The following is a 27,590-nucleotide window of genomic DNA, read 5'->3' as shown; positions in this document are numbered from 1 at the left end:
GCGCGGGGCGGGCGGCGCTCCCCGCCAGCGCAGCGGCATGAAGGAGCCGTCGCTGCCCGGCACCTCGCTGCAGCGGGCCTGCCGCCTCCTCGTCGCCTTCTGCGTCCTCCACCTCTCGGCCACGCTGCTCTACTACCTGGCGGGCAGCGCCCTGGGGCCGCCGGGCAGACCCGAGCCGCCGCCGCGCCGCCCGCCGGTCGCCAACCTCTCGCTGCCGCTCTCCCGCCCGCCGCCGCCCGCCGCCCGGCCCCGGCCCCCGCCCGCCTCGCCGGCGCCGGGCCCCTGCCCCGAGCCCTCCCCGCTGCTGGGTAAGTGCCGTCCCGTCGGGGGTTGGGGGCGGGGGGGGTCGGCGGGCATCCTGCCCCTCCTGCCGGCTGCCGGGTCCCGCCGCCGCCGCGCGTTGCGTCCTGATGTCCCTCTGTCCCCGCGGGGCGGGGGAGGGTGTGACAGCGGCGCGGCTGCCCACGCGTGCCGCCGGCCGGCCGGCGCAGCCTGGCAGCGCCCGACGGAGGGGGATTGTGGGAGAATCCCCGGGGAGCCGGTGTTTGAGGGCGGGGGGGGGTGGTACCTAGGCGCGGATGCTGGCGCAGGGAGGGCAGCGGCGAGCGGAGCCCCGGCGCTTTCGGGGAGCGCTGCCTCCCCGACCGGCTGGGTTTGCTTCTGGTTGCCGGAGAGGTTGGGTAATTTCCCATGGGAACTCTACCCAAAATACTCCTCTTGCGCAATCTCACGGGGAGGGTCAGACGGGCCGTTTGTGCTGTGCAGACTTTCGCAGCCTTTTGTGTGTGCGGACCTGCTCGATGAGCGGCGTAGGTTTAAAAAGCGCAGTGAGGCAGGGTCATGAATACAGTTGTTATGCATCCCAGCGGCGCTTCCCACGTATTTGGTCCTGTGATGCAGTATCCTGATACGTGGCAGCCTGGCGTGTGTTTTATCTGCACTGGAGCGGTGCTCCCCACAGGCCTTTCCCAGGACTGCTTGGGTGCTGGGAGGCTGGCAGGCTGTTGGCGGGTTTGCAGCCTGCCGGTGGTCCAGTTTTTACATTGGTCACCTGCTGCTGTTTTGATCCACTGGCTTCGTCACAAGGCAGAGGTGGGGAGGAAGGTGAATTTCAGCTTTCTTCCTCCCCTTACAAGATTCTCGGCCAACTTGCTGTTTGTAGCTGCTGCTCCTTGAATAGACCCTCCTGTGGTGGAGGCAGAGTTCGTTACCGTGACCTGCTGGCGTCCCAGTTGACAGTGAACTGGCCACAAGCTATTTGGGTCCTGGAGGCTGGGGATCATCTCCCTCTTCATCAGTGTGCCACATTAGCACGGGTGCCTTTATTACCGGAGATCACAATGGGGGAAGAGACTTTCAAGAAGCTACCTGTGGTTTTCAATTTACGAAACCGACACAGAAATTCATAAGTTTCTCTCGGTGCTGGCTGGTCAGCTGTTTATGGATCAATGCATCTGAATAACAAATGACTGGTTTGTTATTTTAGGAAGGTGGTTTTGAGGTCACTAAAAGGAACTGTGCTATGTTTTTTTGTTGTTGTTTTTGATTCACATCTTTCACTTTTTTTCCCTTAGATCACTTTAAGTCGAAAGCGGCTGTGCAAGCCTGTCCTCACAGAGTGGATGTGGGAGCCCGTTATGAATATGGCTTTGCTTTAAATGGTCTCCGCTTACCATGATCCTCTCAGGAGTGAGTCATGTGATTTTGAAATGCCTGGAGTTTAGGGAAATGCTCCAAGATTCAAAGCGTTATCAGAGTTAGTTGCTGAAGGGTCAATTAAAATATTTTATACTGTCTTTGTAACATCTTCAGCGCAATTTGCTGAATCTGCCAGAGGCCAGATGAGGCTATTGGAAGTGGTTACAGATGTTCAGGGAGCTACGGGGCCATGTAGAAAGTAGCTGTTTACAACGCGGTAGGCAAATGGTTTCTAGCTGTGTTACCTTCAGTACTTGTGGGGTGGTGCAGTCAGATGCAAGCTGGCACCATCATGGCTTCCAAGTTTGTAGCCAGCATATAGGTGAGAAACCTGACGGGTATTTATTTTTTTCCTGCTCTTTTCAGGTTTTGGTAGCAAACAGCATTTGTAAAATAATCCTGTCTTGCCTCAGATGTTGGTCAGAGCTGAGTCTGCCCAGATGAACATCCTATGTATCTCTAGGGTCAGTGTGGGGGATGGAGATGTGTACACTCTGCAGGCATTTCTGACAATTCACCCACCCAGTATTCAAAAAGCTCTTATTTTTGTGCACAAAGCTCCTTACCGACATAAAGGTAACAAGCAGGAACCAGCAAGGACCTTTCTGTGATTCCCAGCTTCCCAAAGACATGGAGAAGTGTTCTGATGGGAACAGGTAGCTCTAACTGCCCCGTTCCCTCAGCATAAACCTAAATTTATTGAAATGCACCTCATCTTTTTTTTTTTTTTTTTTCCTCCCTCCCTCCTCCCCGCCGTCGTTGGGAAGCATGTGATGAATCATGCAGGATATGTGTGACTGAGCTGCTCCAGCTTTTTGAATGGTCAAATAGCCAGGTACTCGTTTCAGAGGCCCAGAGTTTTCTTTCTAGCAATGTTTAGAGAGAGTAGTTTACAATTCCAGCTGTCTCACTCTGCAGCAAATGCATTAGCTGAATGAGGTTTAATCTCTACAAGGAACTGCCAAATGTAAAATGCTTTTATGGTTCACTTGCCTTTGTTTACAATTTAAAAGGGTAAATCAGGGCTGGGGATATAATACTATAATTCAACTTTGAATTAAAAGTCCTTAACAGCTATGAAATTCTCTAATACAAGGTAATACAAGCATTTTGGATTTAGTTTAGAGCTGCATGCCAATGAGTGTCTTAAATGGGGTATCGAGAAGCAGAGCCCATTTGCTGCAGTGAAATGTCAGCCTCTGAGAAGCCCAAAAGCAAGTAAACCCAGAGGTATCTGGCAGGTGTCCCTTCCCCAAACTGTTACGTTCTTTAGGAGCTGTAGAACAGTAAGGTTTTTTTTTTTTAATTAAAAGAAGTTGCTCCATACGAGTAGTATATATGTTGACCTAAGTGCTTTCAAAACAGTCAAATGCTTTTCTTCTGCCTTTCCTATGAGGTGTTTGTGGTTTGTTGATGGGGTAGTTATGTGCCTGCTGTTTTTAGGAGGGAGTGCGGAAGGGGGCAGGTTCTGTGGTAGTAAGATCCCTCTGCAAAAGCAGCACTTATCTTTTGGTGCCAGAAGTCTGAAAGCAGAATCTCATGGACAGGCTTATCAGTATTTCGGGGATGTCATTTTCAAGTCCTGCCCAATCGAGAGCACATGTTGTTTATGGAGGTTATTTTAGAATACAGCTGTCTCCTTAGCCTTTCTTGACCCTTGTTTAGATACCAGCTGCGGCTGGTAAGGGATGGCAGACTGAAGAGATGTGTTCTTACCCTCAACCCTGTGAGCATCGCATGGCAAAGATGACCCAAGTGCGCTAAACATGTTGCAGTCAGATGTCTGGCTCAATAGCTTTTCACCCCCAGGTTTAAGTGTAGAAAACTGACAGCCCCAAACTGTAATAATTAAGGGATATTGACAAAACAAAAAAAATCTAGGTTAATGTGTGAACCAGTGAACTGTCCAAAGCACAAACCACTAGAGTTGCGCTCATTTTCACTAATGTTTAAAAAGGAATACAGTTTCCAAATGGCCATTTGCTGGGTGATCTTGGGCATGCAAGAAAAACACCTGTTTATTCAAGATGCCAGAGTCCTGGATAGAAACTGATGCTTCCCACTGTTAGCGAGGCATGTTTAAAAAAATTGAGAGAAAGAAGCTCCTTTGGCCAGCTTGTGGGTGAGCAGCCATTGCTTGGTTGGAGGTGGGAGGACCTACATGGCATGGGCTTTCTCTTCAATGCACCACTTTTGATGCCTGTGTCATCAGTGCAAGCAGTCACTCTAAACTGTAGATGCTGGAGATAAATGAGGAGGATATTCTGATGCTTTGAGGTTTGTTCAGAGGAGACAGGCGTAGCCTGTGATGCTTAGTGCCTGTATTACAGAAGTTTTTAGAGGTTATGTGCTGCCTGAGAGGTCAGTGAATTCACAGATAATCTAGTTTGAGGGCCCTGTATATGTGGACATTGCATGGGCGGGGGTAGAGGATGCTTTAGCACTGGCAGCATCCTAGGGGAGCATAATTTGGTGTGAGAGAGCGAAAACCTCAGAGGTGCTGAAAACACCATTTTTTAAGACGACTTCTGGTGGTGACTGTGCCGGCGAGGTTTGGTAGGTTTGACATGCCTGGGCTCTGGTTCCGGTCACATTGCCCACCAGCAGTCATGGGCTCTCGTCTCCCTGTGGGGGGTTTCTGTCCCAGAAACTGGGGGCCTCTGAATCTGTGGGGTCACTTAACAGTACCAAGTGGTGGAGAAAGGATTTACTTTACGCGCAGCATCTCCCTCAACTCTCATCTGAACTTGCTATTGTCTGCTTTGCTTTTTTTTGTTGTTCTTTTCAACCTTTCCGATACAGCTGCTATCCCCGCTCCCTCCCGCCTCCCCCCCAACCCGGGTGCTACGTGCATTACTTCGCTTATGGCCATAAGCTGGGGTTGTGCTGTGTCCCTCTGCTGCCTTGCTTTGAAAAAGAAAAACAGAAACTCGAAGAGTATGGAGAGGGCTGGGGGAGGGGGAACTAACACGTGGACCAGTTCGCTCAAAGTTAGGCTTTCTTGGCCTCAAAAGAGAGGTTGAGAAACTGTGTTAAACTTCTCCAAAGAATATGTTTAAGATGTTTGGCAGGGAGCAGATGTGCAATCCTGGCAACACCACTGACAGCTCCTCAGCTACCCATGTGGCTGGGAGCACATCATACCTCTGAAGTGCAGGCTTTCTTGGTGGGCAGGGAGCAGCCTCTGTGGTGAGAGCATCCCTAGCATCCTCTTAACTGGTCAAAGTGAAGGTCAAGGACTATTAATCGGGCTTGCAAACTAACTCGGAAAGGTACCATTCCTTTCTGGAGAGAAGCTATTTCAGGGACGTGGCACAACAGACAGGATGTGCTGGGGAGAAAAGGAAAGTATTCTGTCTCATGCATCTAGTGTTTTATAATGTGCTTGTTGCTCTGCCAGCATTGATCCAAAGCAATGCTAGTTTCTTTGGAAATTGGGCCAAGTTTGTGTTTGGAAAGAGACAGACACTTGCAGCTTCCCAAACGGCACTTGGATGCAGAGTTCAGTTAAGCTCTCAACTCTGCTCCTCTGGTGTGGAGCTCCTTAGTCTGATTTCGCTCAGCAGATGGAGGACATTGTTGCTGTGTTGAGGGCCCCCCCCACCCGAAGGGGTAGCGTGCTGGGGGTGCACAGTCCTCAGCAGGGAGGTGCTCTGGGTCTGGTGGCCTCACGAGCAAGCCGGAGGCGCTGGGCTGCTGGACTCCACCGCTCACGTCCTCTCCTCCCTGGTGGACCCTCCTCTCCAGCCAGCACCCTGCCGCTACTGCTCCCTTCCCTCCCTCCCGCCGGGCAGGAGGGGTTTTGGTTGCTGAGGTTTTGGGGACAGAGCTGGTCAGTCCACACCAGGGCTGCAGTGGTGGGGCCAAAGATCTGGGGTTTTCTGGGATGTGGATGGAGCAGTGTCAGTGTCCAGCTTGCCCCCGTCTGTCTGCGCTGGAGGTCTCGCTGCTCAGCCTGTCCCCACCGGGACGGTGTTTTGCTTTGTGCAAATCGGTGCCTAGAGCCCCTGCCTGCAAGGAGAGCTGTTTGGTGAGCCAGGTGTGGATTAGCACCTCCAGACAGGCAAGTGGTGGCCAAGGCTGCCGGTGATGCGGGGGCACAGCAAACAGCCTTTCCAGCAGCCTCCCAGCTGCAGCTGAGCTGCAGGAGCTCGGGGCAGTCCCCAGGCCCCTGCAGATGTTTGTCTGAAAGAGGGCCGCTTTTGTCACCTCACCTACCACCGGTCCCCAGGCTGGGGTGTCACCGGACTCGCTTTGAGGGCACTTACCTGCAAACATGTCTTGCTGAAGCTGGAAACAGCCCTGTAAAGACTTTACAGGACAGGTTTCCGCAAACCTGTGCGCTTGGGGGCAGCGGGGTTTCAGCAGCCGTTTCCCCAGGCATGCGATGCTCTGCTCCTGTCTTCGCTTCCCACGCTCCCCGCTGCAGGTGGCACCCCGTGCTTTTGGGGGTGCACAAGCCCTGGCTGAGTTTTGGCCAGACAGACACACCTCTGGCACCCTGCACTCCCCCCCACTATCTGGGGAGCACGCCCCAGCTCCGGGGCAGTGCTGGGATCCAGGTGCAGCCAGCGGTATGGGATGGGATGGAGCAGGGGGGGCTGGGGGCTGCCTTGCCATTTGGGGCTCCCCCTGGCAGAGCCGCGTCCCTGGGATGCCACTCAGCCCGGGAGAGCCCCTGTCCGCCTGTCCCATCCTGCAGCAGGGTGGGGGGTTCCTGGTGGGGGGCAGCTCAGGCTTTTTCTGATCCGGGCCTCTCTGTTTGTTTGTTTTGAGTTTGCTGTTTCAGGGCCTGGAATTTAATTTTGCGGTGGCAGTGAGAAGGGCTAATCACATGCAGATTGCCCGGCTCAAAGGCAGACGGTTCAAAGCCGCTGCAGCAAGTGTGTGCTGGATTTGAGCCACCGATGAGGACTTTGCTTCTCTCCCAAAACTACCTTCTCGCAGACACGATGACCCCTTTTTTTTTTTTTTTAAAGACGCCATGTGCTACTGTGAGACCTTGTGTTGGAATAGGCAGTGTTTGGGGTTGGGTTAAGAAATTTTTTGCCTTGGCTGTAGTTGCTCAGTTAATCATGCAGACCTGCCATCATGTAGACCCAGTGTTGCCAGCGCATGTGATGTATCCTCATTTTTTTCAGCCTGTTTGTCTTTGGTGTCCCCAGCTGGCAGATGCCATATGCTGTGTGAGCCTGCCCAAGATGGGGTATGTGCTGGTGTAGCAGGCTCAAGCCTTGGGCCGGCATAGCTGACTTCTGTAAGGGGATGCAACTTTGCAAGTGTAGACCAGCCAAAGAAAACGTATCCTGGTCCTTGGGAAGGCTTTTTTTTTCCTCGTTGGGATATTTCTAGCCAGAGTCAAGGATTTTTTTATTCATTTTTTTAAAACACTCGTAGGGGAGCAAGGGCTGCAAGCAGCAAGGGGCAGCAGCTGCCAGCCAGTTTCTGAGGAGACAGAGATGTCCCTGTGGCCATCTTGGCCAGTGGGCCGCATGCCAGGACAGGAGGCTGCTTGGGGGACCCAGCTGGGCGAGGGGCGCTGGGGCTGTCCCTTCCAGTGGCCCCATCCCCCCACCGCGGGACTGAACCCCAATTTGAGCCTGGTTGGTGCCACCTGCGTAGGCACTGGCAGAGCTCTGAAGTTTAGCTGATTTTAATAGGAAATGCTTGCTTCGCTGAGGCGTGGGATGCAGCTGCCTGCCTGCCCTGGAGCTGCCACGTGGGTCTGGGGGCTGGAGCAACCCCTGCTCCACAGCCTGGGGTGAGGGGACTTGCCCCCACGTTTTCCAGGGTGGAGCTGGTTGTGTTTTTCCCAGCCAGGGCAGACTTGGTGGCTGACAGGCCCTTCCCTTTTCTGCTGGGCCCCTGCAAAGAGAGGTGGTTGGGGTTTTTTTTGCCCTGTCTGTGAGTTCTGCTTCTCTTTTCCAGCTTTCCTTTCGCATGAGGTTTGTCTAAGCATGGCAGTGTGAGTGTGCACGTGGCTCGGCAGCTAGAGAGCAGCACCCGGCTCTCCACCAGGGCAATGGAAATGTTCTTTTCTTCTCTGTTTGGGGAGAGGTTTTTTCCAACCTCCGTGCTGTATGCTTTTGCTTTCATTCTCACTAAATCAAATATCTGAGATTTGTGCCTGGCTGAGAATGTGCAGGTGAATTTTGCCGTTTTTCCCAGTGAAGTGCTTGGGAGGGCGATTCAGTCTGCTGGATCATCTCTCCAAAGTTGCCCATGAGCTTAGCTGCCCTTCTTTGCATCTCCTTCTGCTGGGGCTGCACAGCCCTCCTGGGGAAGGGGTTTCCCCCACCCCTTCCCACCTGAACGCCCCGGGACTGCCCTTTGTGGCTGCTGCCCCATGTGGTACCACCCGCTACCACCTTCTTGGATGGAGCATGGTGCCATCCCGTTCGCAGCCCCCCTGGGGATGCAGGAGTACAATTCTGGCTCTGTGGGGCATTGCTGCTTGAGTTTTCCCAACACTTCTAGTATCTGTGGACCAGGGAGGGTGGAGCAGCCTCTAGATGTATTATAGCATCAGGCTGAGTGGATTCTGGGCTTTTTGTGTGAGGGTCCTCTCATTTGGGTCAGCAGGGTGAGCACTGGGAAGGATGTGTGCTGGCAGCCTCAGACGGCAAGAGGCGTAGCTGTTGTGGCAAGCGTGGCCATTGGGAAGTGGGGGACGAGAGGATCACTGGGGCTGTGGGCCGGTTTCCCGAGGCGAGTGCTGCGCTGCCTCTGGCTTTTTGCAAGCCTCACCTTTTTCTTCGCGAGAGAAGCTGCTTCCTGTTTGTGTGCACCACGACGGCCCCCGGTATCAGTGCCTGCACAGTGCTTTTCCTGTGCACCTTCCCTTTGAGCAGAAACGCTTCTGAGCGTCAGAGATGGGGGGCGGGAGGGGGTTGGCTTTTTTTTGGTCTGTGTCTCTCTCTCTTACCCTACCACTGCCAGCTAAAACCTCCCTTTACAATCTCCGAAGTGTTTGGATGTGATGTCGTGCTTTTGTGTCTTTTGCAAGCTTCCGGTGGTTGCTTATTCATGTTTTCGAGGTTTTTCTTCTGCTAAAAATGTACGGTGGAGGCTCGTGAAGCTGCTCTGTTGGAGCTTTGTAACTCCGAACGCAAAAGGCATCTGCCTACAAATCCCAGGCTGTATGGGTGACTGGAGTTGCAAGTCCAGATAGCTCTGTCATGCCTGTCTGTTTTTAGCAGGGGCTCAATATATGGTGGCTCCTATGTCAGCCAGTCACCTTGAACAGAAGCAGGAAAGATTGAGATGGAGTGAACCGGGCTGGAAAGTTTACTGAGTAAACGCAGACAGGGATACAGTTTTGGTCGGTGGGACAGCACTCACAGCAAACTTTGCACGCTTTCTTGGCATCGGCAGATCATGTCCTGAGTCAGCATCCTTGGGCGACAACAGCCTTGGGGCTGCTTGCTGTCCAGGTAGTCAAATTTTGGTCAAAATGATTTAAAATTAGCAACGAGAACTGTGACTCTGGTCACCAGTTGGAAAGGCTGTGTTTGCAGATTTGGCTTTAGCCTTGTACTGCTTGGGAAGAGAACTGAAAGTGTCGATTTGCAGCGGGTGGTATGTTGCTGTTGCTTTTTGTCAGCCACATGGCTTTACGAAGTCTAGTTTGTTTTAGCTGTTCTGTATTTGAAAACAGCCTATTCAGGTTTTTACATTTTCGTATTCTTACTGACACCAGTGAACTTATTAACTGGGAGATTTGTGTCAAGCCTGTCTTAGAACCGGCTGCCTTGCTGTACATGTAGAGCGCCGGTGCCTGGGGTCTTCTCACTGACCTGCATGTTGGCTGCATCCTTCGGGGCAGCATTTGCGAGAAGGTGTGCTGCCTTTAAAACTGATTTGATTAACTGAAGGTCAGAGCAGTACAGATCCTTTCTTACCAGTGTCCTTCAAGACTCTGAAACTGTTAAATCTCCATCTTCCGCAGCTGGTTTTTATCATGGATGTGTTTTCCTCTCCCATCTTCTCTTTGCTGGTGTTCCAGAAGCCTCCTGAAGGCAAGCAAGAGCAAGCGCTGGCAGGATGAGCGGTCTGCGTTTGGCCCTGGGGGGTTGGCGGGTGCCAGCCTGCAAAAAGCCCTGCTTGCAGTGTCCAAACGCTTGTGGCTGTCCTTGCCCAGCTGGAGCTCACAAGCCGCCAGCGGGAGATTTCCCCTGTAAATTCGCCTAAATGGCAAACTTTCGTTTCCTCCCCCCTTATGCTGTGCTGAGTGAGTGCGAGACATTAAAAGAGCCTTTGTTCGTTAAACCAGAAAGCACCCCCCGGGCTGATGGGGCTCACGGTTGTTTCTCGGGAGCGGCAGCTGGGAGCAGAGGGGCAGCTGGGAGCAGAAGGAGCAGCAACTGCGAGCAGAGGGAGCAGCCCGTCCTGGGCAGGAAGGGGCTTGCTCGGTGGGATGGCAGCCACCCGGCGCCTGGCCCCACGAAGGGATGTGTTGCTTCCGCCCCGCTGCTTCCTGCGGTGTCCGGCCGGGTCGGTCCCACTGCTGGCGGCGGGGCGCGAGCAAAGCAGGAAAATAACGTCCCTGGGCGCAGATGCCCGACGTAGTCCCGTTTGCTGGCCATGGCCGGATAGGTGAACCGTGCCCAGTGCAATTCCCTTTGCTGTTCGCTGACGCCCAGAAGTGTAGCATCATCCTAACTGTGAGCGCTGGTCTTCTCAAGGAGGTGGTGCTGGGGGGCAGAGGGGTGGGCGGGGGGAAGCAGGCTGGGAGGTGGGTCGAGGCCAGAAGCTGTTCCGGGAGGCCGCTTGCTACCGCGGCGGGGAGGCAGTGCCCGAATTCAGAGAAAACAACGCACTCTCTCCCCCTCCTGCCCCCACTGGCCTTGCTGCTGTGGTGCTTGCCCCCTGCCTGTCCCACTGGCACAGGGGGTGGCTGTGCCTGGCCCCCGATCCTGCCACCGCTGAGCTCCGGTCCCCAGTCATGCCACTGCGTGTTCCTTCCTGCCCCAGTTCCTCTCATTCTTGCCTCTTCCTCCCACTGCAGAGCACTCTCCGAGCGAGCGCTCCCTGCAAGCCGCTTTTCGACTGGAGAGGCTTTGGCCCTGGCCGTGCAGCCGCAGGGCAGGCATCCCCAGGAGCCAGCTTGCTCCGTGGGGCAGAGAGGATGGGGAACCGGGCAGGCACATCGGGGGTGCAGCTGGGAACCAGGGGAGCGCTGAGAGCATGGGCAGACTGATCCCGGTGCCTGGAGTCTGAGAAATTGCTGCTTCCTCCTCGTGTGAGAGGGAAACGTGCAAACTTGCCCATTTAACTTGTGCAAAATGTAGAGATAAGGAGATCCCTTTGTGTCCTGCCAGTGATGCCGGTTTCTGCAAGGTCTTGCCTCTGCTGTGCAGGCAGTGAATCAGGCACCAAAGCTTCCTCGCTGCCTCCAGGGGTACACTGAGCAGCACCTCTGCCTGTTTGGCTGGTCTCCTTCTTGGCATCTCCAGCCTGAGTGAGCACAGGTTTGTGGAGCAGCACAACTGAACTAGCTGAAGTAGCTTCTTCCAGATAAATAACCAGGGAATGAGCCGTGAGCCTGGAGCATTATTTATGCTTTTTTAGTAGTCACATGTTGGGGTATGCACAAGGTTGGTTTGGCGGCCACCGTCTTTTAGAGCTCTAAAAATCACTTGCACCCCTTCTCAAGGGGCTCCGTAAGTGCAGTGTACGTCTCTTCAGCAAATGCAACGAGGAGACAGTAACTCTTAAGACACGTGTGCGAGTGTGTGCACGCACGCATGTGTGCGCATTCACACCCAGATGGAGGAGAGGGGGAGGGTACAGCAGCCACATCTTTTAAGGAGTGATCCCCAGCCTAGTGTTATGGTGAAGACCTTCTGCTTTATGCATGGGAGCCTCAGCATCCCGCCCCATTGCAGAGGTTTTAGTGGGAGCCCAGTGTGCCTGCAAAGCCCAATTTATTAGATTGCCATTGCTGGGAGCAAGACATGGCAGCAGAGAGGTCCTTCTGCAGGCAGCTGCTGTGCTCTTTAGGTTTTTGCAGCAGATCTGTTCCTCAGGGCTGGAGCAGCTGGAAGCAAATACTGCAGAAAGGCCAGCCTGGATGTTCAGAGTGGGCATCCACAAAAGGGCTGTGGCCAGCAAGGCCATGTTGAGCGCTGGACCCACGTACAGCTGCATGGGAGGGACTGACTGCTTCAGAGCCAGCATGGCAGAGCAGAGAAGCCCTGGCAAGCAAAGAGCACTCATGCAGACGCATGAGCCGAAGTCTTGCAAAGTAGGTCTTATTGGCTCTATCGGTGCCCGGGGCTGTCACTGCCTTCTCTCCCTGCACTCGGCCTCAAGCAGCTCAGAGGCTACCATCCTCTCTGTGGTGCTGGGGGGCGCTTCTCAGTTTTACACACCAGTTGTGGCATAGATTATATTGGTGGTTTCAAAACCTGCCGCTGTTGAAACCATGCGCAGGAATTGCCAACCTGCATGCAAATCTGGATACGTTTTTTTTAGCAGTTCTAATACAGGACTTTTAGTAAATAATGGGCATGCCTACAGAACACGGAAAGTATCTATAAGAAAAAAACAAGAAAGGGGGTTTTGTTCACTTTGCCTGTGGCTAGCCTTGGCGTAAGTAATTACTTTGGTAGGAAAGCAGGACTAATTTTGAAGTGCTCGACTCTCACGCTGTGCGAGGTGGGTGAGAGCGCAGAGGGCAACGCTATTCTCTAGTCTGGTTTTGTGGCACTCGTGCCAGTGGGAGTGCAGCTGTTGGTTTGCCATGCAGATAGGAGGATTTTCAAGACTCGTTTGGCATCAGCGACTTGGTTGGGGTCTGACACCGAAAGGCTACAGCATTTGCAAGTTTGCTCTGAATGGTGTTGTGCAGTTGCTTTCGGTACAGGTGGGATTTGGGTGTACCACTGGGATTTTGTTTGGATCCAAACCTGTTTTAAAAACCAAAACAAATGTGTGTAAAGGATGTATGCTCAGAGAAATAAATGGTGTGTGCTAACTCACTTTGTGCTGTGCATCTCTTCCAGTTGGTGCACTACATGTGGAGTTTTCCCAGCCTGTGAACCTGGAAGAAGTGGTGAGAATAAACCCAGAAGTCAAAGCAGGAGGTCGTTTTGCTCCAAAGGACTGTATAGCACTTCAGAAAGTAGCAATAATCATACCATTCAGGAACCGAGAAGAGCACCTGAAGTACTGGCTCTATTACCTGCACCCAATTCTCCAAAGGCAGCAACTAGATTATGGAGTGTATGTTATCAACCAGGTAAGATGCTAAAGACACGGGGCTTTACACCGCTCTCGTAACAGTGCTTGTGCCCCCTAAAACAGAGGAGTGGTTGCTTTACCCTGAACAGCAGTGGGCTGGCAGGCAGGCATAAGGTTGCTTTTTAAAAAAACCCAAATGCTGTAGTGCCAAAAAAAAAGTGAAAATGAACATGAGCAATTTTGCTTTGATGATTTTGATGGAAAACCTGAGGTCCCTTCTTCTGATCAGGCACGATTCACTCTAAAGAGCTTCTGCTTAAAGAAACCACTTGGTGAGGAAGGAAAAAATCCCTAATAGCACAACCCAATCTAATATCTCTTTCCAAATGTTCCTTTTCCCATCTGCTGCAGAAGTTGCATACAGAGATCTTTAAGATGACAAGGTAGCGTTAATGCCTAATCTGGCATTGGGTGTGCCATAAAGCTGTAGGATTTCATTTACTTTCTCGAGCAACTTCTGTTCATGTTAGTAATAGTGAACAAAGTGTCAGGATGGAGAAAGCAAAGTGGTAGCAGTGGAGCAGGTGAGTGATAGTCTTCAGGTGAATAGAAAAGAAAAGAAACAAGTAGTGATGGGAGGGAGTTCTTGGGTTTATTCCTCAATATCTGATGGCCTTACACCTGTCTTTAAAAAAAAAAAGAAAAAAAGGCGTGTTTCACTCAGAACAAGCTGTCTTAATTTATACCATAATGGTGGTTAAATAAGTGGGTGGTGTTCACACTTGGAAAAGCTTAAAACGTGTAGGCATTTGCATGGGCTGTAGCGTGAAAGGGCAGATGCAGTTCTGAGAGCTCCAGCAGACACCGCTGGCTGGACAATCTCACAGCGCAGTTTCTCTCTAGGATATGTGTTTATATCCTGTTTTCTCAGCTCTGTAAAAACTGAGATGAAATAACATGCTTCTTTAAATGCAACTCCTTAAATTTGCGGATCAGCTGATGTGTTTGGGCATATCAAACACCATGAATATTTAAAATGGTCGCCCAAGCGATAAATTTCCTCACAGAATTGAAAGCACATTTCCTCACAGAACTGAATCTACTATTTCTCTTACTTTGCTCACTTCCAGGGCGCCAGAGCTCTGGGCAAAAGTAATTTGTGGGGAATTAGCAGTAGCTCCCAAGCACAGTAGCCAAGATGCTCCGGTGTCTGCAGCTGATTGCTTGTGGCCTGGCTGGCCGCGTTGCTGAGGGTGCAAGGTATTTCTGCAGCATGCAGGCTGGCACGCTGTGCCCTAAAATTAAGCGCTGTAAGGAGACCCTTCCTGTGTAATGCAAAGAGCAGCTGGTGCCGTGGCGGTCCAGCAACACGGGGCAGCCCCAGCCCTTTGTCCTTCAGGCTGCATTTCCTTGCACGTGCAATGTTTGCCTGTGCAAGTTACTGGTGCCACAAGGTTGCTTGAGCCACGGTCCCCACCGGTCACTGGGGTGCAGGTGGGTGAAGGTGGTGGGGCAGCATGCCTCCCTTCTCTGAGTGTGGCTCAGAAGCAAGGGTGCGATGCAGCTTCCAGCAGCGGTCCTGCAGCGGGGGCTGCTGCTTTCCCGGCAAGGCGTAGCTCACCAGCCGGCTCTGCAGAGGACGGGGGGCACTGCTTGTGGGCGAGCGGCCATCTCCATTGTAAAGAGCCGGTGGTGCAGCTGGGGCTGGTATTTCCCCATCAGTGGTGTTGAAGCGTAAGGAAAGTGAGGGGAGCTGCGCCGGCGCACATAAAGGCAGCCAGCGTCCGAAGCCTGGTTGGAGTTCCCGCTGCTGCTGCGATGGCGCATGCTGGCTTGCATTGCCCTGCGTTGCTGGCTCCTCCTCTTCTCTGGTCCTGTCCTCCAGTGCTAGGGCTTTGGGACTGTCTGTGTGCTCTAAAGTTAAACCTCACAAAAATTATGGAAGCAAATGTTTTTTTCAGATGCATCCCTTGAGCAAAGTTGGAGTGGGAGTGACATGCAGTACACAGGGTATATATGTCCTGGACACATCCAGCAGTTAGATGTAGGTTAGCAAGTAAGACTACTTGATTTGTAAAATAAACACGCTCCTTCAGCATGCCTCTAACCAGCTGTGTCTGGAAGAGGCAGAGTGGTCAGTGGTAGTAAACTGACTGGATGCATCTCTCGAGGGTGAGTGGGAATATTGTATAGAGGGAGCTGCAGAAAATGTATTAATTCTGCTAGAAGTACAGTAGGAAAACGGTCTTATTTCTCTGCTCTCTTGACAATTGCTTTTCTCTTTTTCTTGTCTGTCCTTCCCTTTGCATCTGCCCTCCTTTTTTTTTTTTTTATTTTTCCTTCTAGTGGGGAAATATTACCTTTACTTGTTAATCCTGTCTATATCAAAGCAATCACTGAAGCAAGGAGAATTACTGTGTGATCTGGTTCTTACACGCTGCCTACGTGCTCTTCTGTGCTCTGCATCTCATAGAAAGAAAGAGGAGCGCTGAGGCCTGCTACTGCTGCACTGGTAATGTCAAACTTCTTCCTTTCAGCGCAATGTGTTTCCATCACGAGTCCGTTATGTCTCCACCATGCTTTTCTTGCGTGCCTGAATGCCTCAGAGTAGGACTTGGCTGAAGTCAGGGGGATGATGTTTGTAAAATGTCCGGTGTGTAACAGGAGCCAGTGGAAAATATATATTATGCTTCACCCTCCATACTCCACCCCCAGCAAAACCTCAACCCAACGCATGGAGTAGCAGTTGTAGGAACTTTCAGGTAAATCTGAGATGAGGACAGGCAGCTGGGCACGCTTTTGTAGCACCCATTTGATGCCATGTGAGCTTGACTTCAGCAAGTAAGAAGGCAGCAGTGAATTGGTGGCATCTCTCAGGCCCGCTCGCTCCCACTGTTACCGATGTGCTCTCCAGTGCCTTCAGCTGTTGCCACCTGTGCACTCAGGTCTAGAAATGAATTTTCTTGCTGCAGTTCAGCCTGTGCAAATGCCCATGCAGCCAGACTGAAGTCTGGGAAAGGGGGAGACTTAGCAAATTCCCTGAAAACCATGCAGTTGTTCAACCGTTTTCCACTGGCCCCTGGCATTACCTGCAATGTTCTCAGTAGCAATTTTCCAGAGTGTGTGTGTGTGTGCGTGTGAGTGCGGAGTGTTTGGGGCATTGCACTTACTCATGTTATTTTGCAGGGGGTATTGCGACCCCCCAGGTATGCAGGCAAAGGAGGGAATTGTGCTTGGCTCCTGCTTACCCGTGCAGTGATGAGGGAGGCGAGTTTCCCTTGTGGTTGCTCTCTCCTGCTGCGCAATGTAATGGTGCTGAGGCACCTGCTGACACAGAAACAGCAAAGTGTCTCCTGGTTTCTCTGTATGGCGCTGGAAATCTGTTTTGACCTGCTCAAGTCCACTGGAGTGTGGACTTTCACATGGACGTTGTGTGTGTGGTTTGGGCTGCCTTGGCGGATCCCTGACTTAGCTAGCAACCTCCCGTTGGAGGTGATGGCTCTCTCCTAGCCAGCCAGAAACATGTATCCTCACTGCTACCTCCCTGAGACCTGGCGAGTTTAGGATCCAGGTGAGACAGGTGCAGCCAGAGGTCCTCTGCGCTGCTGTGCTGTCTGCAGGAGGAATCACAGAGCTGCCTCCTACATGGAAGCTGCGGGGCAGGACAAAATGGGGACAGATGGCTTCTTGCTGGTTTGCAAGCCCTTTAGCTTGAGCGACAGTTCCAAAACCCTCATTGTTATCTGTCTGGCACTGAAAAAAGATAGCATCCTTTGGTAGGTCTGGCTGAGCAAACCAGATTCAGCAAAGGTAAGGGATGGGAAGCAAAAAAAGCTTGGATGTTCTTTTGCTCAGGCTGATCATCTCCAGGTGTGAGAAGGAGTCAGCGTCAGACCTTGCAGGACTCAGGCAGCATGTTGTCCCCCTTCAGCCAGTCTCTTCTGGACCAGGGAATGGGGATGGACTTGGACGAGCTGGCAGAGAAAGAGTAAAATCAGGAGCCAGAAACAGGTGCTGGACACCAGCACTAAACTCAGACATGGGTTAAATTTCAGGACAAGATAACATAGGGGAAAAAATTGTCAGGAAAAAAAAAAGCAAAACGATACTTAGACTACATGTTTTCTGGTTGAAAGCCTAGGAAATAAGCATGGAGGCTATGTCTAGAGCTTGGCTGTATTGTCAAAGCAGCAGTCCCCCGTGTGCTGCCTAGCTCTTCAGGATGATGCTCCCCTGTCCAACCAAGTCCAAACTGATCCATTTCCTTGTGGCAAATAACAGGGAGCCTCCACGGGATGAGGAGCTGCCAAGCAGAGGTGAGGGCTGGAGGTTTCTGCAGTTCTGCTTTATCTGCTCTCTCAAGGGTTGTGTGTGGTACTGTGCCCTGTGCTGACCTGGAAGGGACAGCAGCACAGAAAGGAGATTTCCCAACTCTACCTTTTTTTTTTTTTTTTTTTTTGATTCAAAATGTTGGGGGTCAGTCAAAGATGGAAGCCTGCAGCACATTTCTGAGTTTTGAGAGATTTGAATCTCAGATACTGCAAGCACGCCTGTGCTTCCACATCGCCTTAGGTAGAGAAACAGAGCTTTCTGCAAAAAGCAAACCCTCTTTTCAGTCTTTTTTTTTGCTCCAATACATGCTGTAAAGCCTTGCATACCTCCTGGGACAGAAAACTAGCCTCCTGCCCTCAAAGGAGTCGCAATTGATAACAGCATTGCAAAGTTTGCTGCATGAGCTACCTGCTCGCTGTAAAGTTAATAAAAAACAGCTTGTAGAGGGGTTTTGTTTTCTTTTCGGTTGTGATTCCCACCCCCCGCCCCAGACTTTTGGATCCCAGTGTGAAGCTGTGTGGCCATTTGGGAGGAGAGCGGCAGTGCCCATGTGAAGTGTTTGCTGTGTGTCTGGTCCCACTCCATGCCTGGGGCCCTGGCGTGGGCTCTGCCAGGGTCTGGTGGGTGAGGCGGCAGGAGGGGTCCCATGCACTCTTGGTCTGGTCAGTGCACTGTGCTTTGCGATTTTTCAGGCAGAGGTTTAAAAATGCAGCTCCTTGTAGCATTGTTAATCCCTAAGTGTCACCCAGAGGAGTTAAGAGGCTACCTAAAGGCGTGGGTTGATTACGGCTGAGTCTCTCCTGGTCACAAAATAGGTGTGAAGTGCCCTTTGCCCTGAAAATTCATTATGAAAAGAGCAGTCAAAGGGTGTGAAATGAGGACACTCTTCCTAGACTGGACCCAGTAGGTGCTTTAAGGTGTGAGTACATTGCACTTTGCACCAGCACTGGGAAAGTCCCCCTTGGGACTATGGAGCCAGGCCTGGGTTTGGTGCCTTGGGACCTGAGGAGCACTTGGCAGCTGGGGCTGGGCAGCCCCCTTTGCTGGGGGAAGAAAACCCTCCAATCCCACAGCCTCAGCCTCTCCCTCTCCCCAGCCTCTTTGTTCGACTTGCCCTCATTTTCTGCACTCAAGTTTTCACTGCTCTTGCTTATGCATGATGGTGATCATCTTCCCACTACCTTAGTTACTGCATGAACCCTTTTGTTTCGGGCGAGGATGCTGAGAATTTGCTCAGATCCTCCTCCACAAAAGCTCACTCCTCCCTGTGAAGTAATTTATGCCCAAGGCAGGTGATGAATGCTTTTGAAAACCTTGGTTTGACACTTGCGTGTTAAAACCTTCGTTTGAAAGATATTTGGGGCTGTTTCAAGAACCTCTGTTAGCTCTCCGGCCACAGGTCCATTAACCAGTCTGGATTGAACAGTTTCCCAACTGATTATTTATTAACCAGGCAAAGCTGTTTGGGAGAAGGTGATGTTTTACGCTGCTGCTCCTTGGGCACAGTATTTTGTCTGTCCCTGATTTGCGTCCCATGCAGGGTGCAGGTACCACAGGGTGGGGGGATGGCTTGCACGGTGGGGGAGTCCTTTGGCTCGACACTGCCCAGAGGGTGTGGAGGGAGAAAGGTGGGGTGTGGTAGAAGAGAAAGGATTTGGCAGTCTTGGGTTCCAGGCTGGCAAAAAACTTCAGCCTCCTTCAGCAACGCCCTGTTGAGTTCCGTTCCGCCTGCTCTGTTCCCCTGCACAGGGTTTGGGTTTGAAGCTGCTGCTGCAAAGTTGGGTCCTGGACTGGAAATCCTTACTCTCAAACCACTGGTATTCTTGGGTTTGTGGGTGTGATGCTGTTGTTTTTTGAAAGTACTCGAGCAATTTGCGAGCCCGTACTTGTGCTCAAAGCCACGTGTGCTTTTGAAACGTTTCTGCCTGAGAGAGGCCAGACTGATTCTCCTTGAGCGCCTCGTTGCTCAGGGAGGAGAGTGGAGATTTTCCTCCCCCACTCTCTGCAGGTGCCTTCACTCTCTGCAGGTCCTTTCGTTAACTGCGCCTGCTCTGGGATAAACATGCCCTGCCATGGTGTCAGCTCTTTTCAGGTCCTTCCCATCATGGTGACAGCCCTCCTGGTTTTGTTTTCCTGGCGAGGCCCCCGGGACAGATGGCGAGTCATGCCGTAATCCGGCTGGCAGAGGGGCAGCAAAGAAGGGGCTGTGCGCTGCAGCGGGTGGCAGTGTCCGGTGTGGGAGCTGTAGCCCTTGCAGAAAGCAGCTTGCACTGGCCTGCCATCCAGTAAATAAGGTTGTGTGTCACAGCCACGTGCCGAAGCAGCAGCGACCTTTCCAGGGCACAGGAGCAGGAGCGAGCATCAGGAGCATCGGACCTTAGCTCCTGGTGCCACCCCGTGCTTTGCAAATCAGGTCTGACGCGTGCTGCTCAGCAGAGGCTGTGCCACAGTCCCGCAGCCGTGTTGTGGCAGAGCTTAGGACAAGGGTGCTGAAATCCTGGCCAGAGAAAGGTGTTGGTCCATGGTCGTTGTCCTGGCTGTAAGCTAAAGCACTGCCAAGGTTTCTCTCTGTAGCAAGGGTCCCTTCTTCTGGAGGAGCTCGTCTCTCTTTGCTTTTCTCTGCTGCTCTGGGAAGCCCCAGCTGCTTGCTCCAGTGGTCCATAAACTTTTATCCTAAAATTGAATCCCAAAATGCCTATGCATGGAGTGGGATGGGGGGACCGGACTGCTCAGTATCAAACCTGCCTTCTTGGAGCCTGCTACCAAGAGAGGGGAGCTGAGCCAGGCCCAGCCTTTCCTCAGCCATTTCGGCTGTCCCCATGGTTTGCAGCTGGCTCGGATGCCATCATCCCTCGGGCAGCATTCCGGGGTGGAGTGGAGGGGGGTGCTGCAAATGTCCTGTGGTTGCTGCGGGGTGAGTGCTGGGGCTTGAGCTCAGTCCATCACAGGCACGTGTTGGCGGCGACACCAGCATCCAGCAACAGGTAAGAAGCTGCTAATGTCAACTGTTAAATTTAAGTCACTTAACTGGTTTTATTTGTTTCTACGTTAGGATGGAGAAGAAGAATTTAACCGTGCTAAACTGCTGAATATAGGATTCGCAGAGGCCTTGAAAGAGTATGACTATGACTGCTTTGTGTTTAGTGACGTAGACCTCATCCCAATGGATGACAGGAACACCTACAAATGTTACAGCCAGCCACGGCACCTGTCTGTATCCATGGATAAATTTGGATTTAGGTGAGAAGGCTTTTGGAGGGGCATTTTGTTCCTAATATTGCCATTAGCCTTGCAGGCCAGGCGCAGCGTTACACATCCCCACCCACCATTGAAAGCATGGGAAAATGTCTCTGGCAAAAGCCTGTCTTGGCATGCATGTCTCTGCAGGGAGCGGGTGGCTGCGAGTGGGATCGGCTGGAGGGGAGGAAGGGGGAGAAATGCAGCTGAGCCATTTATTAAAATTCACAGCTTCTGGAAAGTGAAACGTAGGGTGAGGAAAAGCTAAAGAGTGCATCGTTTTGCAGATGCCCGCAGATCCCTTCTTGTGTTTCAGGCTGGAAGCTGGAAGAAGCTAGTGTTTCCACCCAGTCTGAAAAGTGAGACACTCTCACACAGTGAGAATTATGTGCAGCTTTAAAAAGACTGCATCAGACACTATTTTAAGAGCAAACCGAAATATTTTTGGCTGTTTGATTTTGGGCCACTGAGGGACCTGCCCTGGTATCTGAGAGCAGAACAAAACGAAATGCCTTTCAGCATACATTTGGGTTCAGCAAGCTGCTGTAAACAAAAATGTGTCTTGCTTTTCCTTTCGGGTTTTGTTTTTTTTTTTCTATCCCAAATCCCCAAGGGGGAGTTTAAAAGCTCATCTATAAAGTGAAAACGAGTTGTGACCCCATGGTGGCCAGTAGTGCTAAAGATACAGCAGTGGTGTTGGTGGGATGACCCCTGCACGTCTCCACTCCAGACCCAAGCCCTGCTCGGAGCAGGACTGTCACCGGTACTACAGCAGCTGCAGTTTTTTTCTTGCAGCCAGGTGAAGCATAGAGGAGAAATGCAGGCCCCAGGGGTTTCTTCTGCTTGTTGAAGCAGAGACAAGGTTTGCGGTAGGTCCTGGTGATCCCTGCGTGGGCTGGCTTCTCATGCTGTGGGTCTGAATTTCGTCTGTCCCCGATCCCCTGATGAATCATCCCACATTTCAAGTGGGAGCTGGTTGGCTTTGTGCATGCAAGGTCACACTGCCGGCTCAGTTTTGGGCTGCGAGCTGTCCTCTGGGGCACTGGGAAGTGTGGAGGCAAGCAGTAGAGCTGCAGGAAGAGAAGGCTTTGCAGCACCTCCGATGCCTCACTGAGCTCTTGCAGCTCCTGGGACACACATGTCACCCATCTGTCCTTTGGCGAGCTGATGTGCATCTCACTGGCCCGTCCTTTGAAGACAGTGAACTTCTTAGTGAAAGGCTGCAGCTATTGCCAGTTGCAAAATACTTCCCAGCTGTATTGGGGACTGAGCCCACCAGCTCCCTCTACCTCAGCTGAGTCCAGGGCACCAAAACACGTGCTGCTGCCTGCTGCAGGGAGGCACCTTGCAGCAGGTGCTGGCTCTCCGTGGGCTGGGGTGAAGGGTGGTGGCAAGCCCTTTTTGGGTGGGCAGGCTGCACCTCTCCTCCTCTAATGGCCTATTTCTTCCTCCTTCCAGGTTGCCTTACAATCAGTATTTTGGAGGTGTGTCTGCCTTGAGCAAAGAGCAGTTCACAAAGATCAACGGGTTCCCAAACAATTACTGGGGCTGGGGTGGCGAAGATGACGACATTTATAACAGGTAAATAAATACCCCACTTGACACCCAGAGTGCCTCCAGGGTGGGGAAGAGCACAGACCTGCTGCTCTCGCCCAGGTTGGGGGGCACAGGGTGTCTTACCACCCGACCACGGGAGCCTCCCCTCTGGGTAGATGACCTGCTGGCTCAGTTCCTGCTGGGTGCTGGCACCCCATTTTGCAGCTCCCAAGGTGTGCTGGGGAGTAGATCCGGCTGGAAGAATCCCACCCCTGCCCCACACAGGCATTGCTCGCTTGCCGCGCAGCCTTGCAAACATCCACGCCAGTGCATGGGTTGCAGCAGCGTGCTTCTGGGTCTCCAGGTATTGGCTGAAGGAAGGGGATTCAGGGCACCCTGCGGGGTGGAGAAGACCTTGACCCATCTAGCCCAACACATCCTGACGCTTGCCTAGGTCTGCAGCCTGGTAGTGGATCCCTTTGTTCCCAGGAGGGCTTCATTTGTCTGTCAGTCAGGCTGTTAGCCGGCTCTAAATAATGCCCTGAGCTGTCGCTTCCTGCCTGGAAGGAAGCCGAGCAAGGCTCAGAATTGCAGGAGAGGAGGAGGGTGTTTGCACAGGGCAGCCTGGGACCACCCCTGCCTGAAGACCGGGGCAGAGGGTGGACATGGGATTGTTCTACCTTGTGGCTTTTCCCGTCCCCAGGGCAGTTGCTGTGAGAAATCATCGCGGGGAGCTCGGATTTGGGAAGCCCACTTCACATTTCTTGGTGGCAAAACCACTCTGCGTGGTCTTTTCTGGGGGCTTTGCGAGCTCTTCAGGGCTTCAGGAAGGGTCTTCCTAAAAATGCTTGTACCTTCCTGAGGTTCAGAGCTTCTGTTTAACAAACCAAGCGGGGGACAACCTTCCAGTGGGACAGGGCATTCAGAGCAAGGAGGTAGTCCTCTCTTTTTGGGGCACTCAGGCTTTGAGGAGCAGAAGACGCTATATAGAAATGAAAAGGGAGATGCAAAGAGGAAGAAACCAGGTACTTTTCCAGCGTTGGTGTCCATGAACTGCAGGTGCCTTGCAGAGAGCATGCAAATAAAGACAGGCTGCCCCTCACCCAGTGGGTCCCAGCTGGGACCATTGTGGCTCTGACCATGTCCCCCCACCATGCTGCTTCACCACCGTTCACTTCAGTTTCTACCAGCACTGCAGCTTCCACATCGTGAAAAATGAATGCTCTTCTGGCTCCTTTCCAGATGGGTTAAAAACTAGATGCCTCCCATTCAAATTCCAGTCTACAGCCTGGAGCAAAGTTAATGTGGGTGTTGGGCACTGTTGGAGCTGGCGGTGCAGGTGAGGGTGCGGTGAATTAGCAGATCCTTGGTGCTGGCAGGCGGATGTCTCTTTCCCCCATGCTGATGTGCTGGTGTGGAAAGGGACTGGCTTTCCCCCCTTCCAGTGTTGGTGAGCCTGCAAACGTGTTATCGATGTCCTCAAAAAAAAAAAAAAAAACCAAAACGGCAAAACCTCAAAACCCAATGGTAATTTGTGGAAGGTGTGGCAGTGGCAGAGCATCCCACATCCGTCACCTGTCACAGGTGTTTAATGTACTTGCTTTTTACAGGCTGGTGTTTAAAGGCATGGGGATATCCCGTCCGGATGCCATCATTGGGAAGTGCAGAATGATTCGGCATTCCCGGGACCGGAAGAACGAACCCAACCCTGAGAGGTGTGTCTCCCCCCATCCTGCAGCAGATTCAAGGGGTGCCTCCTGCCCTTGCTGCTCCGGCTGCTTGGCTTTCTTTTTGCTGTGCAAAAAGCCCAATTGCAGAAAGCCTGTAGCCATCTCCTCCCTTGCTGACCTCTCTGTTCCCTAAGCTGTAAGCTGCCCCCTTCCCCTCGCCAGTTCTTTACCTTATTACAGAGCTTTTCCCTAAGATTTCACTATGGCACGAATGCCTCTTATGTTTTTTTCTTAAACGCAGCAAATCAAGCTCTGAGCAATTGTTTCCAGCTTGTCTTTGGCGTATAAAACCTGTGCTCTAGTGCAGGGCTGGAAAAGGACCTGTGTGATTTAAAAGCTTGGCTGCTTTTTCCTGGCTAAAATTTGATCCCATAGGGATGCCTTTGCCCACTGCTCTGGCTGGCCAAATCTGGATGTTTATGGGACCCCTACTGATACTCAGGTTGTTCTTAAAACACCGGAGATGCTGCCTGAGAGGCTATAAAAATGTCATGCAAAGTCGGGTTGTTTAAAGTTTTTGTTTTCCTTTCTTTGTTGGTTTTTTTTTTCCTGGTTTTTTTTTTTTCCCCCCTTCTGCAGGTTTGACCGAATTGCTCACACAAGGGAGACAATGAGCTCTGACGGTTTAAATACACTATCCTACAAGGTGTTAAGAACTGACAAGTACCCCCTGTATACAAAGATCACAGTGGATATTGGCTCACCAAATAGCTAACATCACAGACACAAGAGAGACCTTGCCTATGTTGCCCAGGACATCTGGCCTCACTGATGCTTTATATCTGCTGGTTTTGTAACAGTTGCAATGAACAACAAAAAAAAGACTCTTTTGGCATGCCAAAGCATCTCAAAATTGTTTGGACAAGTGATTTTTTTCTTTCTTTCTTTCTTTTTTTTTTTTTAAACTCCAAACTTGACTTTACGCAACCTTCTAGCTCTCCATTGTTTTGTAAGTCCAGAAGCTGTACATAGGAGTTGTAAATATTTACTTTGCCAGAAAATGTTGAATCTGATCTATTTGCTGCAGTGCTCTCCATGTTGAGTTAATAGTTGGACCCAAATTTCACTGATTACAACTGTGATGCATCAGCAATTACTGCCCATGATATTTGGTATTTTAAATGAGGTGGATGAGAACATTCCTTCTAATTAATTCTGGTTTTACTTTATGAAGGACTGTAAAATGCTGCTAAAATTGTACAAGTTTACGCTTTGCATTAGATTTTTTTTTTTTTTAAATGGAGACAATATCATACTTTTTTTTCTCATAGTGACCAAAACAAACATCTTCTCTGTGTGCACAGCAAGTGTTGAACAATCAAGTCTGGATTCAATGAATGTCATTATTTCTTTTAGCCTCAAAGGAGGCTTTGAGTGACTTGAGCCAGAGTTTGCCAGAATTTGCCAGTGAGCTCTCTGCAGAGGGTGGGAGCTACGCAGATGGCATCTGCAAAAACCACTGGCTTCAGATAACCTTACTTCTGGATGTGATAGTGACTTTTTGCCTCAGCACAACAACACCTGGGGTTTTTGGGGGGGGTGGAGGGGGGTGATTTTGTTTTTTTTCCTGAAATAAAGATTAATTAATTTAATTGCACAATGAAATTACAGCCTTAAAATTTGCTGACACTTGTTAACAGTGGTAGAAAGTTAACCATGCTATTTAAACATTGTCTGAAGCTTCCTAAACCCAACATTTTTCTTGCAAGGTCATGCTTAAAACTTGAATTTTTAAGTAATTTGTATATCATAAGCAGTATATTTAATACCAGATTAAACTAGGGTGCAGCATAATAGGATATGATTCAAGGCCTCCTTTATCTTCAGAGTAGTAGGCTTTTTATGTGCGTCATTATATATAAGCCATGTATTATATTTGCTCTGTGTATTTGTCCATGAAATCTCCTGCAGTGCTGAGATATTCACAGCAGGGCTGACATCCAATTGACTTTTCTTTGCCTAAAGCCTGTTGCAATGTGTGTCCTCTGTCGGGAAACTCCCTTCTGATTTTCTCAGGCTTTGAGGAACATGCATGTTTTGGAGTACTGCTTTTTGTCAGTGCACCAGGGCACCACCTGTACAGACATCCTGCTTTTCCTTCCCGTGACCATATGAAAGCCTCAAGCGCTGACACCCTTGGAGCTGGTTTAAGTGATTTAAAGCTCTCAGCCAGAACTGAGAACTGAATTCCTTCTGGTGAGTACTTTGCCACCAGCTCTGACCACAGCAATTTGCACTTCCTTGGCCTGTGCTGAAGGCTGTTAAAATCAGGGACGCTCACTGTATTGGGGATCATCTTCAGCACTGCCTCTTTTTTTTTTTTCCTTGTTTTTTGTGTTTGTTTGGTTTGGTTTTTTTGTTGAGACCTGAAGGTTTTGCTGAACCCTTGCACTGCAGGGGTGGGATCCTGCAGGGGCCAGGGGCCAGTGCATTTCTTGTTAGGCCAGCAGTGGCTCAAAGTATGCACGGAGACTTTAGTTAGGGAGCTGCCTCTTCAGTCTCACTTTTTCGACCCCCTTCGCTTAAAAGCTGTTGCTGGCCAGACTTGCTGCTTCAGTCATGCTGGGAGCTGAGCGAAGGTGGGTGTGCATGGAGCAGGAGCAAAGCACAAGGAAGCAGGCTTGTGTTTAAGAGCCGCTCTCTTATGCTTATCTTTGCATTAAAAAATTACTCCTTTTTGGCAGGTCAGGCTCCGGCTCTTGCAGATGCAAGGGTGTACAAAAAGAGGATGTGTTACAGAAGTCAGGTCAAATATCTACCTGCAAAACATCGGTGTAGCTGTAGTCTGCACCAGTAATGGAGACACAGGCGAAGACTTTGTTTTTAATTTTTTTATTTTTTCAAAGGTGCCTTAGAAGCAGGGCCCCGCTTCCACAGGTGGCAGATCAGCACCAAAACTCATCAAGGCTCTGCTGAAAATCCCAGGTCTCTGTGGAGAGCACCTCAGTTTTGTGCTGAGCCTTTTGTAAGTTGAAGAGTTACGACCTTCAGCTGTAGTGGTGTCTGTCTGCTAACAGGCTATGCAAAGGGGCTACGTGTTGCAATTGAGTGGTTGGTTTGGGGGGATTTTTCTCCTTGCCTTAGGATTCTCTGAAGATTAGAAAAAAGTTCGTGTAACAACTCATCATTTGGCTATATGTCGAAATCCTTGAGTATCATGGAGGTGGTCTGAGCACTTGTTTCTGGCTGTTGCAATCAAAGGTTTCTACACATGTGCCTTGAAAAAGGAGAGAAATGGAAACTGGAAAACCAGGAAATCTGAAAACTGTTTTTGGCAGAGAGACACTAGCAGTGCAAGAAACTGTAGCTTAGTTTCTCTTCTGCTGCTAAAGCCACAAGCCATGTAAAAGCCGAAGCTGGCTTTCATTGCTTGTTTTGCACTTCGGTGCTGACCCGTGATTTCCAGATCTCATTGTCGCTGTGTAAACTGTATCGGTCAAACTCATGAAACGTTCTTGACTCAATCTGGCCATGAAATTTCTCTCCCTGGGATTTTCGGGGGCCTTTCCTACAAACGCTCGCGTTGCACAGATGTGAATTCTGGCCATGACCTGTGGTGGGTGGTGTTTTTTCCTCTCCTGTACTGGTAGCAACACTCAAAGTGATACTGTGTGTAACGGTTGAAACCCAGAACAAATAGCTGCAAAGGAAACGCTAATGCTTGGTTTCTTTGGGATTACCGTTTGCTTCTTAGGATGAGGGAGGGTCCTGACATGCAGCTTTTCCCCGGGATGTTATTTGTGTACTGGACTGCTTATGGGTTTCCTGTAGATGGTTTTGCTTTTGCATTTTTATCATTTATTATATCATGGGATGTATAATCCAATGTTCCTACTTTACTATTGATGTCAAATAAAGTATTTTCACTTATGA

The 27,590-nt window shown here is 50.9% G+C and overlaps 1 protein-coding gene across 1 annotated transcript; it reads left to right on the top strand.

The window, feature by feature from the left end:
- Positions 1-27,590, top strand: B4GALT1 (beta-1,4-galactosyltransferase 1). The gene is made up of 6 exons (XM_052777449.1): positions 1-308; positions 12,705-12,940; positions 20,267-20,454; positions 21,910-22,032; positions 23,598-23,702; positions 24,297-27,590. The coding sequence occupies exons 1-6, from the start codon at positions 38-40 to the stop codon at positions 24,430-24,432; spliced, it is 1,059 nt and encodes a 352-aa protein (XP_052633409.1). The 5' UTR covers positions 1-37; the 3' UTR covers positions 24,433-27,590.

Source organism: Harpia harpyja, chromosome Z (assembly GCF_026419915.1).
Source record: "Harpia harpyja isolate bHarHar1 chromosome Z, bHarHar1 primary haplotype, whole genome shotgun sequence".
Lineage (NCBI taxonomy): Eukaryota > Metazoa > Chordata > Aves > Accipitriformes > Accipitridae > Harpia > Harpia harpyja.
Note: the sequence above shows the minus strand (reverse complement) of the source record. Positions and strands in the feature narration are given on the sequence as shown.

Coding starts and splice junctions, on each gene's coding strand:
- B4GALT1 (XM_052777449.1), top strand. CDS start 38: ATGAAGGAGCCGTCGCTGCCCGGCACCTCGCTGCAGCGGGCCTGCCGC. Junction 12,941..20,266: donor GAGTGTATGTTATCAACCAG/GTAAGATGCTAA, acceptor TTTCTACGTTAG/GATGGAGAAGAAGAATTTAA. Junction 20,455..21,909: donor ATGGATAAATTTGGATTTAG/GTGAGAAGGCTT, acceptor TCCTCCTTCCAG/GTTGCCTTACAATCAGTATT.